Below are 26,372 nucleotides of genomic sequence, written 5' to 3' on the forward strand. Positions count from 1 at the left end.
TTCGAAAATCCTGACGATTGAGGAAGCATGTGTATAAATTTCCATTTCAGTTCTTTGATATGTTACACTTAATATGTGAAATCAGGAATAACATGGCTTTCCTCAACCATTCTGTAAATAAATTAATTTACAGGATGTTTACGGAACTCCATATACGTGTTTATCCTGAATTGACTAGGAAATACATGTGTATATTGAAAATTTTAGATTAAACGCTTTTTTACCGAAAAAACAGAAAAAAAACAGAATGACTATAAGACAGTATGTTTTAAAATATTCCCGAGTGAAGTCTCGTTTAAAATCACCATTTAGTATGTTTTATAGTCAATACTATGACCTTATCTGTAATTCTACCTACTATGATTATTGCCGAGATCAAAGAAATAAATCGGAAATTATTCTTCAATAAATCGCGAACGTCATCAGAAACACGTATCAAACCTGTTCAATTGTGATGAATATTTGATTATAGAATGAATACTTGTTAAGACCACATCGACTTGTCGTCTTTCAACGTCTAAACACTGCATAAATGCATACTTAAAAATTAGCTAATGAATGTAGGTTTTTATTGCTAAGCGGGGCTGTTCCATGGACCTCCTTTCACCATATTTGAACTCCTTGATTTTAGTGATAAAGCAATAAAATAGAAAACTGCTTTTGTCATTGTACATTAAAAAAAATAATAAATTCATAACACAATAATAAAAAGTTCTTTTTAATGCAGCGAAAGCTCAAATTATCTGCCTTCCTTACGTAGGTAAACTGGTGTTAAATGGAACAGCGTGATCGTTTCTCTATAGGGTCAGCCTTATTATATAGAACTCAAGAAGAATAGAAATAAGAAGAACTCAAGAAGAAATAGAAATAGTCCTTATTGTCGTGAATGATGTAGGATAACCTCCTCGGTCTCGAAATGTTGTTTGAAATATAACGCCTCGGCTTTTATCTTTCAAACATTTCTCGACCTCGGAGGTTATCAATATTCACGAAAACGCGGACTGTATTTCTTAAATTCTATCCATCAATAAGTCAAATGCTCACTGACGTTTTTCATACTACTTGCTAGGCCATTATTTACACACTGAACTGTCGAAGGAATTTTCTGTTATTTCTCGATAACTGGAGCACACGGCTGTGACCGGTCGGCAGGGGATGCTCTCTCCTCCATGGCATCTGATCCCAACTGATCCCATCTGATCCCACCTCTGATGTTTTGGAGGTCCTTTTTTGCTCTGCTCCAAATTTGTATTGTTCAAAGGACTTTTGAGCTTGAATACTGTTCGTTATCTCTATATGTTTTATTTTTTATCAATACGACTTTTAAAATCAGCACTTGTTAATGTTCAGAACAAATATCGGTCTTTTAAAGCTAAGCAATGTTTGAAAAAGGAGTCTTAAGCATTCATTTAATAAAGTAGTATGTAAAATTTTGAATCATAGTATTTTCGTTTTTGGAAATCGATATTTGCCCGGAAAATAATATTGATACCAAGGAAAGAACTTCTCGAGGAAAAGCCTATCATCACTCACGAAAAATGAATCAATTTATGAATATTATATGTTCTACAAGGTTTTGAACTCTACTTAATTTATCTGGATTAAGTTTCAAGCATGTGTTCATATTTTTTAAAACGTACTTCTTAAAAATTATCTCATAAATTTTCAATACGTGTCAAATAAATTGAAAAATTCAGTAAATATAAGTATGACTGAAAACAGAAAATACCAGTATATCAGTATTTCTAAACCAGAATTGACATTTCAAGTATTTCCTAAAAGAATGGGTGGACTTAACTGCCCAGAAAAAATGCTGCAAAAATCAAGATGTATTTGTGAAACAGTGATCACTCTGTATGAAAGCTTATATGAAAGCCCCAGCACTATTCAAAAGTTATGACCAAAGGTACTTTTTTACAAAAGTAGGTCAATTTCCACACAAACACACGGACCAAAAAATATAATATGCCTCCAGTTTTGCAGTACAGGGGCTTATACCATCGTCTTCAACCTTCTTCAAATAATTTACTTTCTCCATGAATGAGTCTACTCTGCTCTGTTTTTTGCAAATATCAAAACAAATTGTTTGTTGTAAATGAGCATTTATTGTAATGCCAAACAAATTAACCAAATATGTACAAAAGTTACTTATGACCATATTTGAATATATCCTTTATAAGGATATTAATATACATAAGTAAAAAATACCAATATGACTAGAAGAATTTGCAAAAAAGATGGGAGAACAAACACGCCAAATTCTAAAAAGGATGTGAAACATACGAAAAAATAAGTATACAATATTGTTACATTGTTAACATGTCAGATCAGAGAACAACTTTAATGTAAATATATGTGTACTATATATACATAACAAAATAATTGTTATGATATATTATTTTGACATTATTAACACATATCAATTGAAAAAACAATTTATACGATACAATAACTCCACTGTAAGTGTACATTATTTAATCAAATACAATTGAGTATATATTGAGTGGTTGCAGGGGAGGTGGTGGGTCAAAAATTATTTCCATCAGAAAGCATGGTCTGGATAAACAAGATCAAGTTACAAATATAATATAGTAGCAAGAATTCATTGCGGCATTGAAAATTCCGGAAAAATTCTCTTATAACAATACACTAACAGAGATGGTATAAATTAATTTATGCTGCACATAAATACAATTATACCATCGTCTTCAACCTTCCTCAAATAATTTACTTTCTCCATGATAACTAACAAGTTATGTATTACTTCAGTGAACAGATTTGTACCAATTTGAAATGGAATTCAGAAGTAAAGAAGAACATAATTATTTGTTTTACTTTATGCATACTTTTTGTGGTCTAAACAGACATTTTTACAGTTTTATAGAAAATAATCCCCATCAGATTCGTCAGATCTTCGCTTGTCAGTACTCGGGAGAGAAGATGATAAATCTTATCCTTCTGTTATCCCTTGTATCCAGCGTTAGTTCACAGAGGTTAGGTTCACAGTTGTGCTATCCAGTAAGTAACAACCATTTTTATTATTATCTTGTGAAACATGCAGTCAACATGGTTCACATCCGATTAATTTTTATTTACTTCTTATTACTCTCCTTTAACTTTTTTTTTTTGAGAATAAAAATCCCATTTAGGAAATGTATTTAATTGGGATTTTTATTTCTGATAATATTTTTGATACATTGAGTATATCACTGTCAACTTTGTACTTTATGGTACAATAACTGAAAAAGATGAGGAAATTAGTTTGGACAAAATGTTGATTTAAGCCTAGGAAGCTAGTAGTTATTTAGGGAACAAATCATGCTTTAATAACTGCTTGTAGAAACAATACTGAGTTTTCCTAGTAACACTACCTGTTTCCCTCTGTCGAACTTATTCTATTCCGTTTACAATATTTTGTCCCATTTGAAACAAAAATAGACAGAAGAATTCTCGATGTTTTAGAAGCATAACTTTTTTAAATTTTGCAATCCTTTGCTAATACATATTTATTATAGACTACCTCCTTTAAAAAGCATTTAAAAAAGTTTTATCAAATGGTTTTTATTTTTGACATTTTTTGAATATCTTTTAAAAGATGTACCATCTAGAAACTCAAATATACAGGCAAAGTAATTTAATTACTCTTGCATATACAAGATATCAATGGAGATCAATTATATCTTTAGTTCGTTTAGTTAATATTTCGTTATTTTTCATACATTTGTAGTTTGTGCAGCAAGACTGTCCTTTAGGACAACGTTGTGAACAAGGAATATGTCAGCGTGGTACGTAAAACAAAGTTTTTTTAAAATACTGCAAAAAATAAAGAAGCCTTACCTCCCCCCACTTTTATCTGCTAGAACTATTACAGACTGTTACAAGTAAGGATCACCTCCTTACTCCTGGCTTTTAAAGCAAACGCTCTAACCACTGTACTAAGGACGACTTACATTTAGACCAAGGAAGCTAGAGTTGATTTAAAATGATCATTCCAGGTATTTATCTAATATTCTTTTATCTTTTTTTTAAAATTTTAGATATGTGCTACACGGTAAGGTGATACGCAATAGCATAATCAATTCTTATATATCAGCTTTGCTTAACCTTTGGTACCATGGAGGCACAGGAATCATGAAAAATCTATTTACGTCAGATATTGTGTTGTGTACTAAAATGAATACGAAGTCAGACAGTCCATTCTGTAAAAGTTTTTTTACTTTGCATTACTTGCTATAGCATGTCGTTAAAGAGAGGTATTGATGAGAAAAGGGAAATAATCCTACCATTGCATGTATACCATGAAAGAAACACACTTGTACAAAACATTTGTGCTTTATTAAGTTTCATCTTTTCCTTTCTTGATTTGAGGTAAACACAAAATTGCATTGAAACAGTATATGATGAGTGTAGAGCAAATATAGAACTCTAAACAAAAGGTAAGATCAGTTGTCATGTATATCTAAAGTAAGCATGCTCTGTCGACCAGATAGATTCGCCAATCGCCATGCGCTTTGTCACGATCGGTCAAACTAGGAAAACTACAGTAAATTTAACACAAATAATGTCATAAAAATTATACCAAAAATTCTACAAATGTCTTTAAGGAGATAGGGGGGGGGTTCAAACAAATTAGCCATCAGATATAACCTCATTTGTAGACATGATATCTTAAGCTGTAAACTCTCATTTACCAAAGAAAAATTTCATACATTTTATATTAGTTTTGAAATTTGGTCATCTTTATATATCTTCACATGAAGATCTTTTTCTATAGAAGGAGATCAATATACTATGTAGTCTAAAAATGTCCACAACCCCCTAGCCCCCTTAAATATATGTCTACAGCTAAATTACTTTTAAAGGTAAGTGTTTTGAGACCTATAGGCCTTTTCTTAGCTGTTAAAACTTATAAATGAAAAGAGATATGGTTTTAATACTGCGCATGTACATTACCTATAGATTGATCTATATTTTAAAAAATTTAAAATAACTACATTGGTCTGACATTTTGAAAGACAAAAGATAGGGCTTTCATTTTAAACATGTATATTAGGCATTTACATAACCCATGAAAAGGTATTTCTAAATATACCATGTTTTTTGACCCCGTGACCTTTAACTTTTGATGCAGAAGAGATAGGGCTTTCTTATTTGACGTGTACATTACCTGTGACATGATGTTTCCGAGCATGTTATCATTTTTGACGTCATGATCTTGACTTCATGTTTGATCTAATTTCAAAAAAAAATTATTTTGGTGATTTCTTTTGAATTTCGCAGATAATTAGTTATTCATATTTGACACAATATGCTAAAAGTAAAGGCATCCCATCAACTAAGACACCGAAAGGGGTGGATGGCATACTAGAGTAATTCTTTAAAATTGCTTGTTCTCATCTGCATAAAAAGCAACTCCATAACTGTTTATTTAAGTAAATCTGCAATCAAGTTAGTCAGTAGAGACGAGTATTGTAAATTAATTTTTATAATAATTTTTGGGTAAAGGGTTGTTAAGAAATAAAAATTTAGATACTGATACCACTGAATTTTAAAACATTTATTAAAACAGTTAATTTAACAAAAAAACATGCAAGGCTTATAATATAACTTATTTGATTATTTGCCTTTTTGATGTTGTTTTTACATGTTGACACACCATTCCTGAAAACAAATGCTATTACTTTGTCATTTATATTTCTCCTGATCAATGAATTTCTTTTTACCTTCAAACTGACAATTGCAGACAATGTTATTCTTAATTTTTTTTTAACTGAATAAGATTTAACTTTTCAGGATCTAGATTGTCCTATTTATCCTTCAGAGCGTTGTGAAAATGGAAGATGTGTTCCAGGTAAAATATTTGCTTTATATTGACAAATTGAAAGAAAAATAAGAATTCAAAATCCTACATTAACATAACTATGCATTCAACCCAGTTAGTTTTGTCTGTAATTGATTTGAAGATAAGTACAATTGATTTGAAGATAAAGGGTATGGAGATAACGAACAGTATTCAATATCAAAGTTCATAAAACACTACAAAATAGAAACAGAGCAAACACAGACTTTAAACGAAATTGATGATATTCTTGTTTCATCAACCTGTTTGTCAATAATTTACCTCGTTTTAGAAATTGTTCATACGTTGAGCACGCTCTTGCATATCGAATAAACTAAGATATATAAACTCCGTTTGCAGGTGTTGAATGCTGCATAAGTAAGGAAAGTTGTCGATAGAAAAGTTAAAGTCATCACATTAATCACAGAGCTTAGTTTTTTAGATTACCATTAACGTCTTTTTCAAGTAAAATATCCAAATATGAAAATATTAAACAGATGTGTCAGACTCTGTGGTATCTATGAAAGCAAACTATCTTATTAGTATTCATCACCTGGACAAGTATTAAACGTGCATGGACACAGATTTGAAGTTAATATTTTCTGCATAATATCACGACTCATTTATTTAAATAGCATTTCACACAAAATATATTAAAAAAATTATTTCATCTTTAAGTTATTGAAACATCAAATTTTAGGATGGGTTTGATTGACACATCCTTGCACTCTCACGAATTTTACTTTTATTCTTAATTCTCAGGAAAAGTGGCAATCTTGCTGTGTATTAATGAAAAATATTAAAACTTTAATCCAGAAAAATAAAAATATTCAGAGTAGAAATGTTAGAAAGGAAACCCCCCTCACAAGCATTCAGCGCTAAGTGTTGTGTACAGAATTCAGCAAATTGATCACATCCGTGAAACGTACACAGTTTTTGTAAACAGGGCACGGACTCTGTTATTGTTGATGTTTACGATTCACCGGGAGCGTTCAATTGTAAAAGTCTGCTCACTACAACTGCACGGACTGACAATATACTGTGTATATGTTTTGCTTTCATACATTTCTACTCTGCATTTTCTTGATTAAAGTTTTTATATTTTTCATCTATACACAACAAGATTGCCACTTTTCCTAAGTATTAAGAATACAATTAAAATTTGTGAAAGTGCAAGTATGTGTCAATCAAACCCGTCTAAAAATTTGAAGTTTTAATAACTTTAAGATGAAAAAGATTTTTGATATATTTTTGTGTGAAATGCTTTTAAAATATATAAGTCGTAATATTACACAGAAAATATGAAATTCAAATCTATGTCCATGCACCTTTAATGATTTCTTTCTTTCTTTTTATAACCTAGCATTTCTTGCTATGTGGGTTCAGGGTTGTTACCTCCTTTCCAGGTGTTCAAATAGTTTTGGAAGAAATACATGGATATACCGGTATATGTCAAAAATAAATTAATATTTCATTTTAAGTTGTTCTATTATTACTATCTAAATTTACTTTCATGCACACATATATCTATAATTTTAACTTTATTGAACTAAATTGATGACGGATTTTCCCGTTATTTCCCGATTATGACAGGGAGTACACGGCAAATATGACCGGTCAGCATGAGATGCTCACTCCTCCATGGCATATGATCCCACTTCTGATGTTTTAGAGGTCCGTGTTTGCCCTGCTCCCATTTTGTATCGTTCTATGGACTTTGATATTAAATACTGTTCGTTATCTCCATATCCTTCACTTTACGAACCCGTCGGTCACGCGAATTTTCACAATAAAACACATTTGCTGAAAATAGGACCATGCGACTTTTTGTGCAAACGAGAAGTAACTCTTTCTTTTGGTCGTTATCGAAGCTCTGCTATATTTACGAAAACTTTGATAGATTGTAAAATTTTGAAAGAGACAGACAAGGAGGAATATTTTCCTTTTGAAATTGTACCTGTATTTCATCATTATTACTTTTTGTACAATGAACTCAACTCATTGCTGCTGTGACGTAGATTTTTACAAAATTCGGCCGGTGAGATTTGTTGTTTAATATTAGGAAAGATCTAAAATCATGGAATTTTTCAATAATCATTTATTTTTAATGATATTTTCTATTTCTATATCTAGTCGATATCTAATAATTTTACGATCGAATGTACGCCAAACAAGCTGTACAAATAATACTCATGGACATCCTGTGTATAAAGAACAAGGTTCACTTTTGCCTTATTTGGCCCTGTGAATTTGTGAAAAACATAAACTGCATAGTTTTAGTTAAAAATGAATTAAAATATCACTTAGATCTTTGGTGACTGCGATCATATAAAAAATGACGTCATTTTCTGGCTAGTCAATGCATTATGACTAGGGATGTCAACGAATATTCGAGTACTCGACTATCGTTCGATCATACCGACTATCGACTAAAATTTCTTTAGTCGGTTATTCGTTAAAAATGTGTTTCATCAAAGTAATATTGAATTCAAGGCAATAAACTTATATTTGCCCATTTCATTTATTTACAGATCAATATTTTCATATGTAAAAATTAAGGGTAGGGTATAACTGTTCAAAGGAATTATATGTACGTCGATGTATTTTCGGAAAACATATCTTCAAAATACATGTAAATTGGGTCAGTTATGAGAGTAATTAAACCGTGTTTTCTATTTCTGATATTAATTTATGCAATCATTGATTGTTTGCACAAAATTTCATAATTAAAATTTATCCCAAGCTATCTCTCTCTCTCTTTGTTTTTATAAGAGACACACTTTAATTGTTTAAACCTGTCAAAGCGTAGAAATTGGCTTCAATTATGGGGTACATATACTACCGTTATGTAAAGAAAGGACAAATCAAGCTTTTGATATCCTACATTTCGATAAATAAATAGCTAATATATTAATTTTGAAATTAAATACATTGGATACATATTGATGTACAGTTTTAATTGTACTACGTACATGTTTACAGTTCAGAAATTCGTTGTATAATGGTGAAAGCGTAGGTTAAATATTGTAAACTAGTCTGTAAAATCAAAGACCTAAAGCAAAGTTCGATTTAGGTCTATGGTAAAAGATATGATATGAAAAAATAATTCAAATTAAACGAATATTCGACTATCGTTCGACTAAAGCATCCGACTATTCGACTAAGCTGACCGAGTAAAATTGACATCCCTAATTATGACGTCACGAAATGCGTCAATTTCCACATATTTCGAAAAAGTCTACAAAAACGGTCATTTTTAAAGTTATTTTTTGATATTTGATATAGAGCGCAACCTCTGATCTAAAATATGCGACTAGTAAATAATAGAACTGTTTCTGAGGATTCATGGACATATTTTATTTTTTAGATCAGAGGGTGCGCTCATATTATTTTTCTTCACTGAAAGTACTCAATTTTACCTGTTTACCTAAAAATTCAAGAACATTGCAATTTCATAAAGCCAGTTCTCCTAGACCTGGACTTTGAGGAGGAATTTTTTAATAGGATATGAAAGCACCAAGTCTCTATTTTATTTTAATGCTTTAAATAGAAAATCAAGTGTTGATCAATTAATTGGTATATCTACAGGGCCATTTTATGCATAAAGTGAACCGACTTCTTTGTGTTTAGGAATTAGCGTTCTCCATGGACTGCACGAACGTCAATGCCTCGGGTACCACGCATGTAAAATTAAGTCCCCACCCTCATTACCTGAGAAAACCGTACGGTTAAAAATCTCGGCCTTTAGTTGTTCTATCCTTTAACAACATAGTTTGTTTTCTCTGTACGACTGATATTACTCTTATAGATTTTTCTTAACCCCCCCCCCCCCCCACTCGGAAAAAAAATGAAAGATTTATTACTTTCATTATTCTACACTTGCTATCATACTACATCTATATATACATATATATCAGAGGATAGCCTAGCACAAAAGAAAAAAATGAATGAAAAATCGAATATTTTGTCTTTGTTTTTATCTATACCTTTTTTTTCTTCTGCAGATTATCCAATAAAAAAATCACATGTGATCTGAAATAAGCCAGTGTCATTCATTTTATAAAAAATTTATTTACATGTTTTTTTTTTCGCTCGATCGAAATCATTTGAGAAAACATACTGGTACTATTTGCATTGATAAAACTAGATATAAAGGTATTGACAAGTGATATCTTTATTTTTTTTTTATTATATTCTTATGATAATCCGACTATTTAGTATGTGTGGATCATCTTGAGAATGTCTTGAATTATATTACGGCTTTTCATTTGTAGAAACTCTTGAATGTGGGGTAAGAATTATTTTCGTACTTAGAAACTTTCAGATAAATATACACATTTCTTAAAATATCTTTCGTAACAGTTATTTACTTCTTTATATGACTGCATGTGCAATGGCGCAGAAATTATATTAGATAAAGATCAATTAATACATACATATTAGTTTTGTAAAAATAGAGTTTTTATATATTGAAATAATATAATTCTGGTTGTAACGCTGTATTTGATTGGATAAAAAATTTACTTTATATCGTAAAAATGGGTTGCCTACGTCGCAATGACTTGCGTCAAAAACGTATCAATCCGCCTGACGTTACATTCAAATTTTGTACAAATTGAAGTCATTTTGTTAGTCTAAGAACAATCATTTTTTTTTCTTACATCAAATGAATGAAAATTAAATTATAAGCAATGAATTTAATAGCTACCCATTCTATATGGTATAAACTGGGTTGGAACAGTTGACGCTTTTTTATAAACCGCTTCGCGGTTTATAAAGCGTAAACTGCCCGAACTCAGTTTATACCGTATAAAATGGGTAGCTATTAAATTCATTCCTTAAATAAAATCAAACGAGAAACGAATGAATGTCGTCTAAAACATACACCTGTAAAATGAGTCGATACAAGGGAAACAAACATTGTAACATTATAATTAAATATGAAAGTATAATTAGTCTATTTTCCTTACAGGGGAGTTGCATGTATTTTCCAGGAAGCATTTGCGAAAATGGTCAATGTGTATGGCCACCTTCAGGTAAGCGTTGCTTGTACAATTGACTTGGAACAATGGCGTACAAAGCTACTTATGTAAGTTTCTAATAATAATATTTTTATTCAATTAGGAAGATGTGATGGAGGAGGTAACCTCCCTTGTTCTTCTGGGTACGTCTGTAGAAACGGGATTTGCAGAAGAGGTCAGTATTTCAGTTAAAATGTTAACAATACAAAATAGGAGCAAAGCAAACACGGACCTCTAAAATTCAGAGGTGGGATCAGGTGCAATGGAGGAGTGAGCATCCCCTGACCACCGGTCACACCCGCAGTGTGCTTTTTGTCATGATCGAGAAATAATGGGAAAATCCCTCGTCAATTGAGAAATGATTTCGCACCTATTCATGCCCGTATCAAAACGTTTTAACTTTGGGACGGGTTTTGGAGGTGGGGTCGGGGTACAGAAAAGCTTCTTATCTCGAAAATCCTTTATTTGTGAGGTCCCTTTTCTAAAGTTCACCTAAACTGAACGCTCAAGTGAGCTGTTTTCATCAAATAATCCTGTCGTATGTATATCTGTCCGTCTCTATCTGTAAACTTTTTACATTTTCGACTTATTCTCAAAAACCACTGAGTAAATTTTAATCAATTGCGACAATACATCTTTAGATAAAAGAATTCAAATTTGTTCAAATAAAGGGCCATGTTGATTTCAAAGAGCGATCATAAAGTGAAAGTAACATTTTTAAAAATGTCCTTCCCAAAAAACCTAGAGTAAGAAAAATGGCACTTTTGTTAAATGTCCAAAACTTTTTTACACCCCGGGGTTTATAAAGGTTTGGTAGATAAGTGGTTCTATCTTTTTACAACAGAGTTTGTTTTTTCTGCATGACTGGTTTTACTCTAATAGATTTTCCTTACCCCCCCCCCCCCCCCCGAAAAAATGAAAGATTTATTACGGTGTACTATTATTATACACTTGCTACCATACTACATTTAAACACACACACACCCTCACACACACCCTCACACACACACACACACACACACACACACATTCATACGTGTGAAGGGTGTCAAACGGGGACAGGGGTTAAAGACTGTCAAAGTGGGGACTTCTTCATTTTTAATATTTCATTGACTTTTGAATTAAAATATTTATCACCATGTAACCCTGATAACAAATATATTGAGAACATATCAATATCTTTAATTTTAAGCTAAGCACATTTCGCAGCACAAACGGGGACCTATTTCACACTCATTAATATTCACACACCAGTTCTTGTTTTATTGTACATGTATCTAAACGGGGACATTTTCCAAAACGAATACAATCCTTTCTTTTGTGCCTTTTATTCACTCATTACCACCGTTCTCATCACTGATTAAGACCCTTGTCTTCATAGGCACTTGAATGCTTAATATTTTAAATCAAATATGGAAATTACGAACAGTTATTGCATGATGAAAATATATTTTTTATTTTTCTTCTCAAATAATTTTGAAATTTAGGAATCTGTCTTAAATTTATCAATTTGGCATCACTGACCTCTTTGTCGCAGTGCCATGATTCATGGAATTTAAATATGTTGATTGCAACATAGGTTGCAAAATTTAAAGCTACTTGTTTTACATGTAATTTATGATTTTAAAATACGATTCAAATTTTTTTGTCTCAGAATTAGAGTATTGAACAAGAAAAATGATTGTCATTTGACATACTTACAACTATAAAAAAAATATAAGACAAGGTCTGAAGCGGGCGCTGATAATACCACTCCAAAATATGACCAATTTCAAAATGAAAAGAAAATTTATATCGATCTTTTTTGATAATGGTCAGCTTTTGAATATAATCGATAGACACTTTAAAATCAAATCCAATGCATTTACGTATACGCTTCATTACAGAATCGGAGTACGACGACTTCTTTAAAATATTTACATTACATTGCATCTTTGATCAGGTACTTTTATTAAAAAAAAACATTAACTAAAAAATCTTTCAAAGCAAAGACAATTATTCATTTTTTGTTTTACACAGAAAACCGATGATCCGGAAGGATCATACATGTGCAGTATTTTTAATGGCACAAAATGTTTATGAATACATTTCACTAAAGTCAAATAATTTTATTTTTTATAAGAAATATACAAATGAACTAAATTAACAGCAGAAATTTAAAAAAAGGGAGTTAAATATGTTTTCCACAACCGTTACTTAAATTATAAAAGAAAATTTACAGGACATTTCAGTTGCGACTGCTGCAAATAGGATACTTTAAACCAATTAACTTTTTGCAAAATCATCTGATTGCTTGAGATATGTACACTGTGCCATAAGGGTGGGTTCGAGCACCCTCGTCCTCATTGTTAAAATACTTATTTTAGAAAGTAGACACTGGTGTTGTAGAGTTGCATTTCCCCCATAGCCAACCCTCAACTGCCCCACAGGGAATCGTACTCTAGAGCAGAATTTACGTCCAAGGGGAATTCACACACCAGAACCAAACTATTCCTTGAAGTTCTCTCTTTCTCAGAGTAGGATCCCCCATCCCTTGTTATATAGAGAGTAAATAAAAACCACAGCCGCATTATAATAAAATAAACGACAAACAGATTTTTGAATGGTAAATGAGTGTTTTTCAACTTATGTACATTTAGGAAGTATATATTTCAAATCATCAACCAAAATGTTTAGCTTTCAAAAGAAACTCAAATCTCCCCAGATTAGATGTATTAACACCTCTGAAGGCTTTAGCGGTAGATGTATTTTTAATGTTCTTTTTGACAAGGCTGTTTAAAGATTTTTTTTTTTATAGAAAGTCTATCTATGCATACTTTTTATTACTTATAGTTTGCTTGAATCCTATGAACGGAAGAATCGTTCAAGTTTGTATTTTTTATTTTTATTTTATCAATACGTCTACTGATTTTTTCCTCCATAAAAGATACGCAGTAAAATGTGAACAATTCCCTAGAAATCTCTGCGAATGGACTAATCCCCGTGAGATAGTCTAATCCCTGCTTCGGAAGCTAATTCCCCGGTTATCTGTTATAGACCCCGGTCATTCTTAATCCATTATTTTTTTTAATTACTTTTATATCGGTATAATAACATAGTCAAAAAATATATAATTGGTGAGTTAGCAAGATTCTAATTCCCCTTGACCAGGACTATTTCCCGAGACACAATCACTATTATCCGCTGACTGATGAAACCACGTCCCCAAGCATAGCAACAATCAACACTGCTTGATGACGGTGATATCATTAAAAAATATTGATTGTGCAGAATTCATGCGCACGTGGTTCATTATACCCCCGCTTGAAAAGTGGGAGGGTATATATTAAAAAAAATGGTATGCTCGTCCGACCGTCTGTACGTCCGTCTGTTACGCTTTGGGGTAGCCATCTCTTATCTGCAACTCCTCTCATACCACTGAAGGAAATTCAATGAAACTTTCACAGAATCTTTATTACATATTGCCATTGTGCACCTCCTATTTTATTTTTTCATCTGACATACATTTTGAATTTTCCAGAGCAAAACATGGATACTGCCATTATATTCAGATGAAAGGCGGGGGTATTATTTAAGGAACTCATTGCTCACAGTACCCTTAGTTGTAATATGTTTTCATAGAATATTAAGAATATTAAAATGCATACAGCATGAAGTTAAATGCTACTTTGGAATTCTCACCCTTCGAAATCTTTAGCAACCTTGGCTGCGCCTTAGTTGACAATGGTTTTCTTTGAGTGAAGCCCCGTGGGGATCCGGGTTAGAATAGGTCCTCAGTATCCCCTTGCTTGTCGTGAAAGGTGACTAAACGGGGCGGTCCTTCGGATGAGACCGTTTAAACCGTGGCCCCGTGTCACAGCAAGTGTGGCACGATAAAGATCCCTTCCTGCTCAAAGGCCGTGAGTGCCGAGCCTAGGCCTAAAATTGCAGCCCTTCACATCTCCATATCAGTGAAATATTCTAAAGAGGGACGTTAAACAGTATCAATCAATCATCTTTCAGTGAAAATGATCCTTTAGCCGCGGGTTTGAGACCGTATAAACCGAAGTCCCGTGTCGCAGTAGGTGCTGGCACAAAAAAGATCCCTCACTGCTCAATGACTCTGTTTGCCGAGTGTAGGGCAAAGTTTGAAGCTCTCCACCGGAAAGCGGTGGCGTACGTCTACATATGAGTGAAAAGTTCTCCAGAGGAATCAATCAATCAATTTCATGCATTTCATGCAGTATATAATAACAGATTTGTTATCATGTTAAGGACAGATGATACAAACAAAAACTGATCGAATAGATGAAAATCTTTTCTTGGATCTTTTTTGGTTGTAAATGATAAAAAAAATAGATTTAAAACATACATGTACTAAGAAATTTTAATTTACTTAGATGTTCCAATTTCCATCTTTTTGTAACTATCCTTAATTTTCTACACACTTTTTTGTCACCTTAAATCCCATTAATAATTATCTTTCTAATATATGATAAATGGCTAAAATTTTATTTAGCGTAGGGGCTAAGTTATGAAAAATTTTTAAGCTGTTCTGCTGCCAATAATCTCAAGGATTAACTTTATCACTGCTGAAAAAAAAATCATGAACAAGGAGATACTTTTTTGACATTTAAAAAGAACACTATTTAATCAGTTGCAAAACTATTCTTCAATTCCATTATCTCGATCTTCATTATACATATTACACACACATTTTAATAACTCGAATCCGTTTATTTCTAGTGCTGTTATTCTTTACTATAAGAGATATCAACTCTAAGTTAAAATTATTTCGAGATAATCATGATAATTAACTCTTTTAAAAGAGGTAATTATTATACATTTAAAGTATGTCATTAAGTGGGTTAGCAAGATTCCAGTTCCCCTGGGTCAGGACCTGGTTGAGGGGAACTGGAACCTTGTTTAACTCCTTTGGAAACTCTATCAATGATATACATTTTATATATACAATTATACCAACACCAAAATAAAAAAATATATATATATATTAATGAGGATCGTGGTGTTATGGATAACTGAGAATAAGCTTTTGGGGGCGGGGACTAGCTCATTTGATTAAGCCAGTTCTCCCTGGGCGAAGTTCTACTATGGAGCCAGTTTTCCCATGGGTGAGATTTTAAGGCGGAAAGACCGATAATTTTATGTATAACACTTGATTATAACCGAAAACTAGAGGACGCATGAATGGATATTAAAGAATATTAGTAAGATATATGGACATTCGCGAATCAGTACAGAAAAGATTGTTAAAAATAGAGCACAACCACAGAAATAATTTGTTAAAACTAATAAATCTTGGGAATAAATAAAAAAAAACATCTTAATCAAATAGGGGAACTGTGTGTATAAATTATCACAATACAATCGAGGACATTTGTGTATATAAAAAAAAAACTACAACACAATAGGGGACATATTTTGTGTATAAAAATCCACATTTCAATAGGGGACATTTGTGTATAAAAAACTACAACACAATAGGGGACATTTGTGTATAAAAAACTACAACACAATAGGGGACATATTTTGTGTATAAAAATACACAATACAATAGGGGACATTTGTGTATAAAAAACTACAACACAATAGGGGACATATTTTGTGTATAAAAATTCACAATACAATGGGGGACATTTGTGTATAAAAATTCACAATACAATAGGGGACATTTGTGTATAAAAATCTACAACACAATAGGGGACATATTTTGTGTATAAAACTTCGCATTACAATAGGGGACATTGTGGGTATAAATTATCACCATACAAAAGTGGAGATTCCTGTTTATAACATGCAAATACAAAAAAATGTGAATGACGCATGTATATACATGTACCTTAGGCTTATCAAAATACAAGAAGGAACATGTTTATGAGTTATTCTAAAACCTCAATGGAGGAGAATTGAGTAAAAATACGGAGTATATTTTAAAAGTTAGCAATTTATAAAATTTAAGATGCCGTAAAGATATTCTCTGAAAACAATTACTTTTGATTCTATATTGTTTTGTTAGGATGAAAGCTTAAAATTGAGTTTGCATTTTGTTTAGGAATTCAATACGTTTAATGTGGAACTCCCATCCACACCTCATCAAACCTCCAAGCGCATAAATCAATTTTAAAGTGAAGTAATAATTACATCGACAGTAGTGTACAATGAACTTATTCTTAAAAATATATGCATGAAACAATTTGAAAAGAAACAATATATTAAGCTGCCAAGAAATTATTTACTTCCTCTAAATGACCATCCGACATTTTTGATAGAAAAAGTATTAGTCAACAGTAGTTTTTATGTCTTAATGTACAAGTTCTTTGTTTCTTTTAATCGATGTTTGATTGATTGTATACTGTTTAACGTCCCTCTCCAGAATATTTCACTGATATGGAGACGTCACCATTGCCGGTGAAGGGCTGCAAATTTGGGCCTATGCTCGGCACTCAGGGCCATTGAGCAGGGAGGGATCTTTATCGTGCCACACCTGCTGTGACACGGGGCCTCGGTTTATACGGTCTCATCCGAAGGACCGCCCCATTTAGTCGCCTTTTACGACAAGTAAGGGGGTACTGAGGACCTATTCTAACCCGGATCCTCACGAGCTAGAATATCAAATATCTTAGTGTTAAATTGTACGGTACACATGTTCCAAATTAACATAATCTGTTTTCAGAATCCGTATATGCCCCCCCCCCCCGGTCGAAATTACTAGATCTGCCTATGTAAGAGAACAAATTCATCTTCATGGTATATGTTGAGAATTTAAGATCTTGAAAGAATTTAGGACGAATATAAAAAAAAATATCTATATTAAGAGTTTATATACAAAGAATGTTATAAAATTTATTTGAATGATTGGAAACTTAATTCGTAGCACGCGACGTCAAAATACGTTCTTACTGAATAACGACGATACCGATTTGAAACTTTGACCTTAAGGTCATATGCAACATACTTTGAACTTTATTGAGCTCTTCCCTGGAGTTGAATTCTACTAGATGATGGACCTGTGTGCAATACTTTAAATGTTTATATAATTATGGATTTGCACACCTCTTCTAAAACAAATTTTGAAAAAAAAAATCTGTAAATTGTGTTTTGTAATTTTTGTATACTTTTCTTTGAATAATGCAAAAATTTTCGTAATTTGTTATCTTTCTAAAACCCTGTTAATGCATTCTGATTTTTTGTCTATAAATATCTTTAATAATTATATGCAGGTAAGGTACCTTGCGTATGTCCTTAAGGACCCTTTTTTCATAAAAGCAGTCAAATGATTAAATATTTTTTCTTCATTATTCTTTACGCCTTCTTCCTTTCTCTCGATCGACTGTGATCAAACGTAAACATTGTACTACACGTATATGTCCATGCATAAGAACTTCCACGTACCGACATACCGGGAGTGGACTGCTACTTATTCTGTGTATTATAAAAATATGATTTTTTAAATATTTTTAATTAGAAGGATATATAATGGTTGTACGAATATTTACAATGGTTACTGGTTAATTATAGACAAAGGATCCTTTTAATTAATCAGATTTATTGTAAATACCGGTACTCTCTAAAAGTTAACTTTATGAATCGCACAGGTTTAATTAATATATAGGTTTTTTTTCAATATCTCGTCTTCGGTACTTCGAATTCTAAGGGATATGATCAGATCGCTGTGGCATATAGACAGCATAAATTAAGGAATCTCTGTCTAGTTAGTAAAGTATGCCATGGCATCAACAATAGTGGGGAACATGGGATAATTTGCATAACGGGCGAAGCCCAATATGCATAAATTAAGCCTCCTTAGCTCATGTTCTATTGACCTGCCTAACTTACATTCCGGTATAATTACCAAGGAATTAACCCCGCTAAGTTTCAAAGAGTTATCACAGAGAGAAAAATTAGAAATGGAAATATTACAGCATAAACCTTCCCCCCTCCCCCCCCCCCCCCCCCCCCCCCCCTCCCCCGCCTTCTCTTCAACACCACATTAAACATTTCGTTTCATGAAGCGAGGCATTTATTGATATTTTTACATTCCTTCCAGTATCTCTACCCTTCAGAAATCTCAGACTGTCAAAGCTTAATTTTTAAATTTTATTGTTGTTAATAGCCCTCCTGTGATCATCAAAAATTTCAACTATTTATACTTTCAATTTGGTTTGCAAGATAATTTGGTCCAACGCACTTTTTGCAGATGTCACCTACATTTGTCCGAGAGTTTTTAAAGACAATTTTTTTTTGCTGTTGAGGTAAAAAGAATAGTAAGAAAAAATTCAGAACTAAGCACTGCATTTTGTCCAGGCAATAAATATACTGTTTTCACAATGGATGGGACTGTAGCTCTCCAGTCTGTCAAAATATATTTTCGGATAACTACCGTTCTGCAGTTATTAGCATTTGCCACACTACTATTACAAGGCACGTTGTAGGAATCTCATGCATGTATATGGATATATCTACCATCCTTAGCTATTCAAATAACAGCTTAGAAATAAAATGGTAAAACACTGTAAGCTTTAACTTTCTAACCCCAACCCCGCTCTTATCCCCCCTCCCCCACAAAAAAATGCATGACAACTTTCAATTCTGGTGAAATGTATATTTACAGGAAATTCTTTAATTAAATATGCGAATTATACTTAAGCATATTTATCAAAATGAGTATTATTTTGTCACTAAATCAAGAATTATGTTTAAGCTCAAGAAAATCTACCCTACTGCAGAATTCTAACATAATATAAACAATATTATTTCGAATTATTGGCTCGAGTCCTCCACTTTTTTGCAAAGATATACATTATGTGGGCATTGAAAATAGGGTTTACGGTTTTATTGGGGATTAGCCTCATTTCAATATTAGACCCCCCTCCCCCTGTTTAATTTGCTTTTGACGCCTATGAATTATGCTGAATGTATCGCGACTGCTTATCATCAAACTGCAAAACTGCGTGATTTATAACGTGCAAACTGCCCCAAGTTATGTTAGAATGATCGAATTATTCGAATAACATAAGTTTAAATAACCTTCATTCCTTAAAAAATTATAGGCTCTATTAAGAAACTAAATTTACATGCGTAAGTACTACGTCAATCGTACATCTATAATCCTGATGTTCCATAGACACGAATGTTTGTCAGACTGTCTGATGATCATACCTTAGTAACGTAACATAGTATATGTAACTTTAACATTTAAAAAAAAAAACACGGACTTAAAAATAAGAAAGGGAATATCTAAAGGTAATGTTTGTTTCAGAAAAGGTCACGTGACACGTTTTTCACTATACTACCGGGGACACGTGTGTAACCCCCAAGAACGAACCTTCGCTCATTATGAAAAGTTCACACTAACACACATCTTTTAATCCTAACTAACCGGGGACATTTTTTCAACATGTTAAAAAATGGATTTTTTCGGCTTTTTGGGGTAATTAGACATCCCTGATTTCGAATTTGGCGCAATTTTTAATCGGAGACAACCGGGACGTCCCCGGTTGGAAGGTCGTCCCCGGTTGGAAGGTGTGTAAACAAACAAATGTCCCCGTTTGATACCCTTCACGCACGCACACACACACACACACACACACACACACACACATACACATATATATATATATATAGTTTCAAAACAAAATGAAGAATCGGTACAGTTTTTGGTATATTTAAAAGTAAAAATCCAAAAATATCACAAAACATTTACTGCAAGCGCTTTCGCCATGTTCGGCTCTTCAGGCAGTTATACATATGTCAGGTAGGTTACCTGGTAACGTCAAAAGCATAAAGTTCATTGTGACGTCATAATAGATGTAGGTAGCGTTAAGTTGGCGTAATCGTTAATGTACAAATCTTGCACTAACTTTCACACATTATACAAATGAAATTTCAAAATATAAAATATATATAGTATCATTTGCGATTAAGTTTGGGTTTAAAGAGGTTGATAAAATAGCCTTCTTTTGCCAAACGTAAATTTTCGTTTTCATTTGGAAGTTTATAAAAAGGGAAAATCTTGAATATTCCTTTGCCACATTTTGCGAAATGTTCACAACACGGTATCGCCCCCCTGGGCCCCCTACCAGGGCTCTGCCCTGGACCCGCTGGGGGCCTAAGGCGGCCCCCAGACCCCTCGCCGAGACTGGTTTCCTGCTATTCCATCTATTTTTCCTTCTATTGAAAATCTTATTGAAAACACTGCTTATGGACGCTAAAAGATTTTATCCCATTTTAGAACAATCGGAAAACATGAAAAGTTTAGTTCAACCAAATGATATCATAAACAGTCGACGACAAGCACCAAATCTTAATTGACCAAGGCCCGTTTTACTACACAGGAGGAAATTCCAACCATTAAAAAATGCGGAGATCCGAGATGCGGAACGTGTACATATTTAGAAGCGGGGAATAAAATCCAACTTAAATCAGGAATGGAAATTCGAACCAACTCATCTATGAACTGTAAATCGGAAAACGTCATCTACTGTGCCATCTGTCCGACGTGTAAAGAATATTATATTGGACAAACGGGAAAACTAAATGCCAGGGTTCGTGTGCACAAACAGCAAATTAAAGACCCTAGTGTGCGTAATACACCGTGTTGTGAACATTTCGCAAAATGTGGCAAAGGAATATTTAAGATTTTCCCTTTTTATAAACTTCCAAATGAAAACGAAAATTTACGTTTGGCAAAAGAAGACTATTTTATCAACCTCTTTAAACCCAAACTTAATCGCAAATGATACTATATATATTTTATATTTTGAAATTTCATTTGTATAATGTGTGAAAGTTAGTGCAAGATTTGTACATTAACGATTACGCCAACTTAACGCTACCTACATCTATTATGACGTCACAATGAACTTTATGCTTTTGACGTTATCAGGTAACCTACCTGACATATGTATAACTGTCTGAATAGCCGAACATGGAGAAAGCGCTTGCAGTAAATGTTTTGTGATATTTTTGGATTTTTACTCTTCTATATATATATATATATATATATATATATATATATATATATATATATATATATATATATATATATATATATATATATATATATATATAATTAAGATGTCCTTGGTATAGGTATGAACATATAGAAAAATAATCCAGAATTTGGAAAAGATGATCACATTTTATTCCAAAGCGCTTTCGCCATTCGGCTCTTCAGTGGATTTTGTTATTCAAAATCCACTGAAGAGCCGAATGGCGAAAGCGCTTTGGAATAAAATGTGATCATCTTTTCCAAATTCTGGATTATTTTTCTATATATATATATATATATATATATATATATATATATATATATATATATATATATATATATATATATATATATATATATATATATATTAAAGGATAGCCTAGCAAGAATGAATAAAATTATTGTAAATCCTAATGGAATACTTTTGTGATTGTTTTCATCTATATCAATTTTTTCTTTAGATAATACAATAAGCAATCATCTGTAATCCTTATTTAGCCAGTACCATTCATTTTTTACTCAGGTGACCTATTGCTATCCGTTTTCGTCCATCGTCGTGCGGCAGTGTGCGTCGTGTGTTAACATTTTAACATTTTCATCTCCTCCTCTGCAACCCCTCAACCAATTTCAACAAAATTTGGCATGAAGCATATACGTGTGAAGGGGAAAGAAATTTGTGAATTTCATGGTCCCTGCCCCCTGTGGCCTGATGGGTGGGGCACAAACTACTAAAATTAATGCAGTCTTTAAAAATCCTCTTTTTTACTCCTGAACATCAAGCAGTCATACTGTTCGCATGAATGTAATAAGCATTGAGTCCTCCACCAAAATTGTGAAATTCATGGCCCCAGGGTATACCGGTATATCGCGATTTTTTGTTGCGTGATACGTATCGTGATACGGAAACCTGAATACCGTTATTTAGGTACATATCATAAAGTCCAGAAACTGTTCATTTATTTGTTCAATCTTTCAAATTACAATTATAGAAAGTCTAAAAATGTTGAAAAAGGGTGAAAAGAACGGCATCTTACCATCCAAACATGATTAATTTTATGTACATAAAAATTTCAAAAAACTGAAATTTTGTTTTTTTAGCACATTTTTAAGAAAAATATTGACAATTCATTAAAAAATCATTGTAAAAATTGCTTGTAAAAATATCATGATATTATCGTGATATTTAGGGGGGGGAAATCTTGATATATCGCGATACGAAATTTTTGGCGATACCCATCCCTAGTGAAAATGCATTATTTCTTTGAAAATCTTCTCTGCTTCTATGTGTTAAATAAACTAATCAAGTACATAGTTATGTTGAGCAAGGCTGCTTCTTCAAAAATTGTGTGAAGAGGTCGGTAATAAAAGAAAATGCAGTTTGTGTTAATTTAATAAATTCACGATGTGTAAGGTTATGAGACTGCCAATAATATTAGATTTTATTATATATTATCAAGTAAAACATACTTTTTGCAAAAAAAAAAAAAAAAAAAAAAAATTCAAAGAAAACCTTTGCAATTTTTTTTTAACAAATCTAACATTAAAATGCACGTTTTAAAGAAACTAACTGTGCTGAATATTTTTTCAGAAGAGATACAAATGTAACATTTATATTTTACAGATTCTATTCCATGCAGATCTGTAAGTATATATACAATGTAGTTGTTGTCTTTTTAAATGTAAACAAAGGAGAAACAATGCCTTCTAAAACATTCAAAATAATTGCGTTTCTAGAATTAGAGGGGTTACAAGGAAAACACACATTATCACATTATAGAATCTTTTTAAATGATAAAATATATTTACCCTATTTTTCTTGCAGAGGGATTGCAGAAATTACCCAGGAAGCATTTGCGAAAATGGTCGATGTGTGTGGCCACCTTCAGGTAAGCAGTGATTGAACATCTGACTTGGAACAATGGTGCACAAATTTACTTGTATAAGTTTCTTATACTAATATTTTTTCATAAAACTAGCACTATGTTATGGAAGAGATTACCTCCCTTGTTCTTCTGGGTACGTCTGTACAAACGGATTTTGCGAAAGAGGTCGGTATTTTATTTTATGTTATTATAGCAATATATTCATGATGTGTAAAGATATATAATAACTAATAATAATAGCTATAGTAGTGTATACTATCGAGGTAAATATTTTATGCTACCATATATTAAAGAAACATTTCTTAAAATATTCGCTTTTTATGTTTTTACAGATCGAGAATGCACATCTGTAAGTACTACAAGATAAATTACTGAATATCAAATATCTGTCTATACCCCATTCATAAGACATGATTTGCATACCTCAGTATATTTTACTCATATGTAAATTTACTCACATGTGCAATTTTTGCCGTATGAACTGATTTGCTTACATGCAAATTCTGCACAGTTGAGTAAATTTACACCTGGTCAGGATATGGTGCAAATTATCTTTTGCATACATTTTGTCGCAAATTATTAGTTCATGTGTCTAAATTTTGTCACATGAACACGTAGCAAAATTACTTATGTATGTATTTGTTTTGTTTATTGCATAAATCTTCATTTTAAGTGTTGTTTCGATTGTGTATGCATTGCTGTGTGTATAATATCAGTCTGTAAACATTGCGGCTAGAAAGCAAAACTTTAAAATAAAAATGGATTTTTTATGGTCTTCCTGTACTTCAACGACAGCTGAAAGTAAATTGAGTTTTGATAAGGGTAGTGCTTTTAAGTCTTTAAAGAATACGCCGGGTTGTACTAGCATAGCACTTTTCGCAAATGACCTTTTCAACTCTGAAATCAATATCTCCAGTCTCCTCTGAGATGAATTTGAATTTGCAAAAACGCTCGAATCTTGCATATTTTCTGGCAAACCTATGGTTTTTTTCAATCCTTATTTCACAGATCCTACTCATTAACAATTATTAAATGAACTAATAAGCTAGCAGCTACCAGGGATGGGGCCCTGGCTAAGCTCCATTACAGAATTCTTCTAAAGAAAATATATTTTGAAAAAAAAGACATAAAGATCATACATTTTTAGACTTATAAATTCCGTATAATTATGAGAAAATTGAGTGGTATTTTACAATGTTATATTAGTTTGCAATATATTTCTACAATGTAATAATTTTAAATATTATATCTAGAAGGAAGGTAAGTCTTTCACCATCTCAGAGTCTCTTTTTTCAATAGATTTTTAAAAAATAAAGAGTATTTTGTACCTCCCATAGAGGCAAACGTATGTTTATGCCTCTAAATTATAAAGATATAGTTGTGCTCGCGCAAACATGTGCCCTGCAGGATCAATGAATAGTCCCCTCGCTATTTAAGTAGTCGTCATGGAAATGCTCCGGAGCTGTGATAGGAATAGGCACACTATCGCCCGGACCCATTACAGATTAGCTCTTGATGACTTTCTTCTACCTTTTTCTGTTTTTAAACCAAGGCAAGCTACTGACATATTAATTGATGTTACAGAAATTTCAACAACCCCTTTGAAAGCAAGCATTCTTAAGTATCCTCCTTGGCACCTGATCCCACCATGAATTTTTAGGGGATTCGTGTTTATTTCCTATTCACATATTTGTTTTGTTTGAATTTTTTTTGATCGATCACCCAATTGATTCTCCTGGAAAAAACACATTATATTCAAGCACATACTTCATAATGACCTCGCAAACTTGATGTTCTGTAAATTTCCAGACACCAAAAAGATTTTTAAAAATCAAATTTAAAAGAATTTAAGTCTTAATATTTTTCATTAATACACAACAAGATTGCCACATTTACTAATTATTTAGAATAAAAGTAAAATTTCTTAGAGTGCAAGGATGTGTCAATCAAACCCACCCAAAAATTGAAGTTTCAATAACTTTAAGATGCAATAAAATTTTTAATATATTTTGTATGAAATGCTATTAAAACATATAAGTCGTAATTTGTGATAGCAAATGTAAATCATTTCCTGATAAAAAAGGAAATCAAGACAAAATACTGTATAACCACCACAAAAATCAAAAAGTAACAAAATGGGTATATAATTAGTCGTGAAATAATTATTACATTTTTTTTTGGTAAATGTTTGTGATACATATGCATGTATACGTTACTAATAAAAACTGTTTCGCCTCCTTCAATATTGATATTTCTGGTGAATAACAAACCATATTCAACACCAAAAGATTCCATAATTGTATATCTTTTCAAAGAGAGTACATGTTAAAATGACATTGTGCCTAAAGCCGACACCTTAATATAAGTACATGTACATGTATTGTACAAATGTATAATATTATTCTTTTTTGAAATTAAATTACAACACCCATTCCCATTCCTGAAATGGAGATAAACCATCCTTATTCATGAAAAATACGAGATTTATGTTATCTTCATGCATGATACTTCTTTATCATGTATAATTTACTTTTGGTTTCGTTTTCAGGATTCGGATTGCCCAGATTCCCATAGGGCAGAGTGCGTAAATGGAAAATGTCAACTATTTACAAGTATGTCATAATTTTAAATGGGAGATA

At 32.3% G+C, this 26,372-nt stretch overlaps 1 protein-coding gene across 1 annotated transcript; it reads left to right on the top strand.

The window, feature by feature from the left end:
* The first annotated feature begins 2,880 nt into the window (after positions 1-2,880).
* LOC134248402 (tenascin-like) lies at positions 2,881-26,356 on the top strand. Its single transcript, XM_062730807.1, has 9 exons — positions 2,881-3,018; positions 3,728-3,785; positions 4,038-4,051; positions 5,794-5,851; positions 10,114-10,130; positions 10,812-10,875; positions 23,827-23,898; positions 24,066-24,082; positions 26,282-26,356. Exons 1-9 carry the CDS (start codon positions 2,941-2,943, stop codon positions 26,354-26,356), a joined length of 453 nt encoding a protein of 150 aa, XP_062586791.1. The 5' UTR covers positions 2,881-2,940.
* Positions 26,357-26,372: the final 16 nt, after the last annotated feature.

The sequence above is a fragment of the Saccostrea cucullata genome, unplaced genomic scaffold (assembly GCF_032062105.1).
Source record: "Saccostrea cucullata isolate Sc308-1 unplaced genomic scaffold, CSIRO_AGI_Scuc_v1 ctg1908, whole genome shotgun sequence".
In the NCBI taxonomy this organism is placed as follows: Eukaryota; Metazoa; Mollusca; class Bivalvia; order Ostreida; family Ostreidae; genus Saccostrea; species Saccostrea cuccullata.

Excerpts from the sequence above, each read along its gene's own strand:
- LOC134248402 (XM_062730807.1), top strand. The coding sequence starts at position 2,941 with ATGATAAATCTTATCCTTCTGTTATCCCTTGTATCCAGCGTTAGTTCA. Across the intron at positions 3,019-3,727 it reads GTTCACAGTTGTGCTATCCA|TTTGTGCAGCAAGACTGTCC; the intron begins GTAAGTAACAAC and ends ATACATTTGTAG. Across the intron at positions 10,876-23,826 it reads ATGTGTATGGCCACCTTCAG|CACTATGTTATGGAAGAGAT; the intron begins GTAAGCGTTGCT and ends TCATAAAACTAG.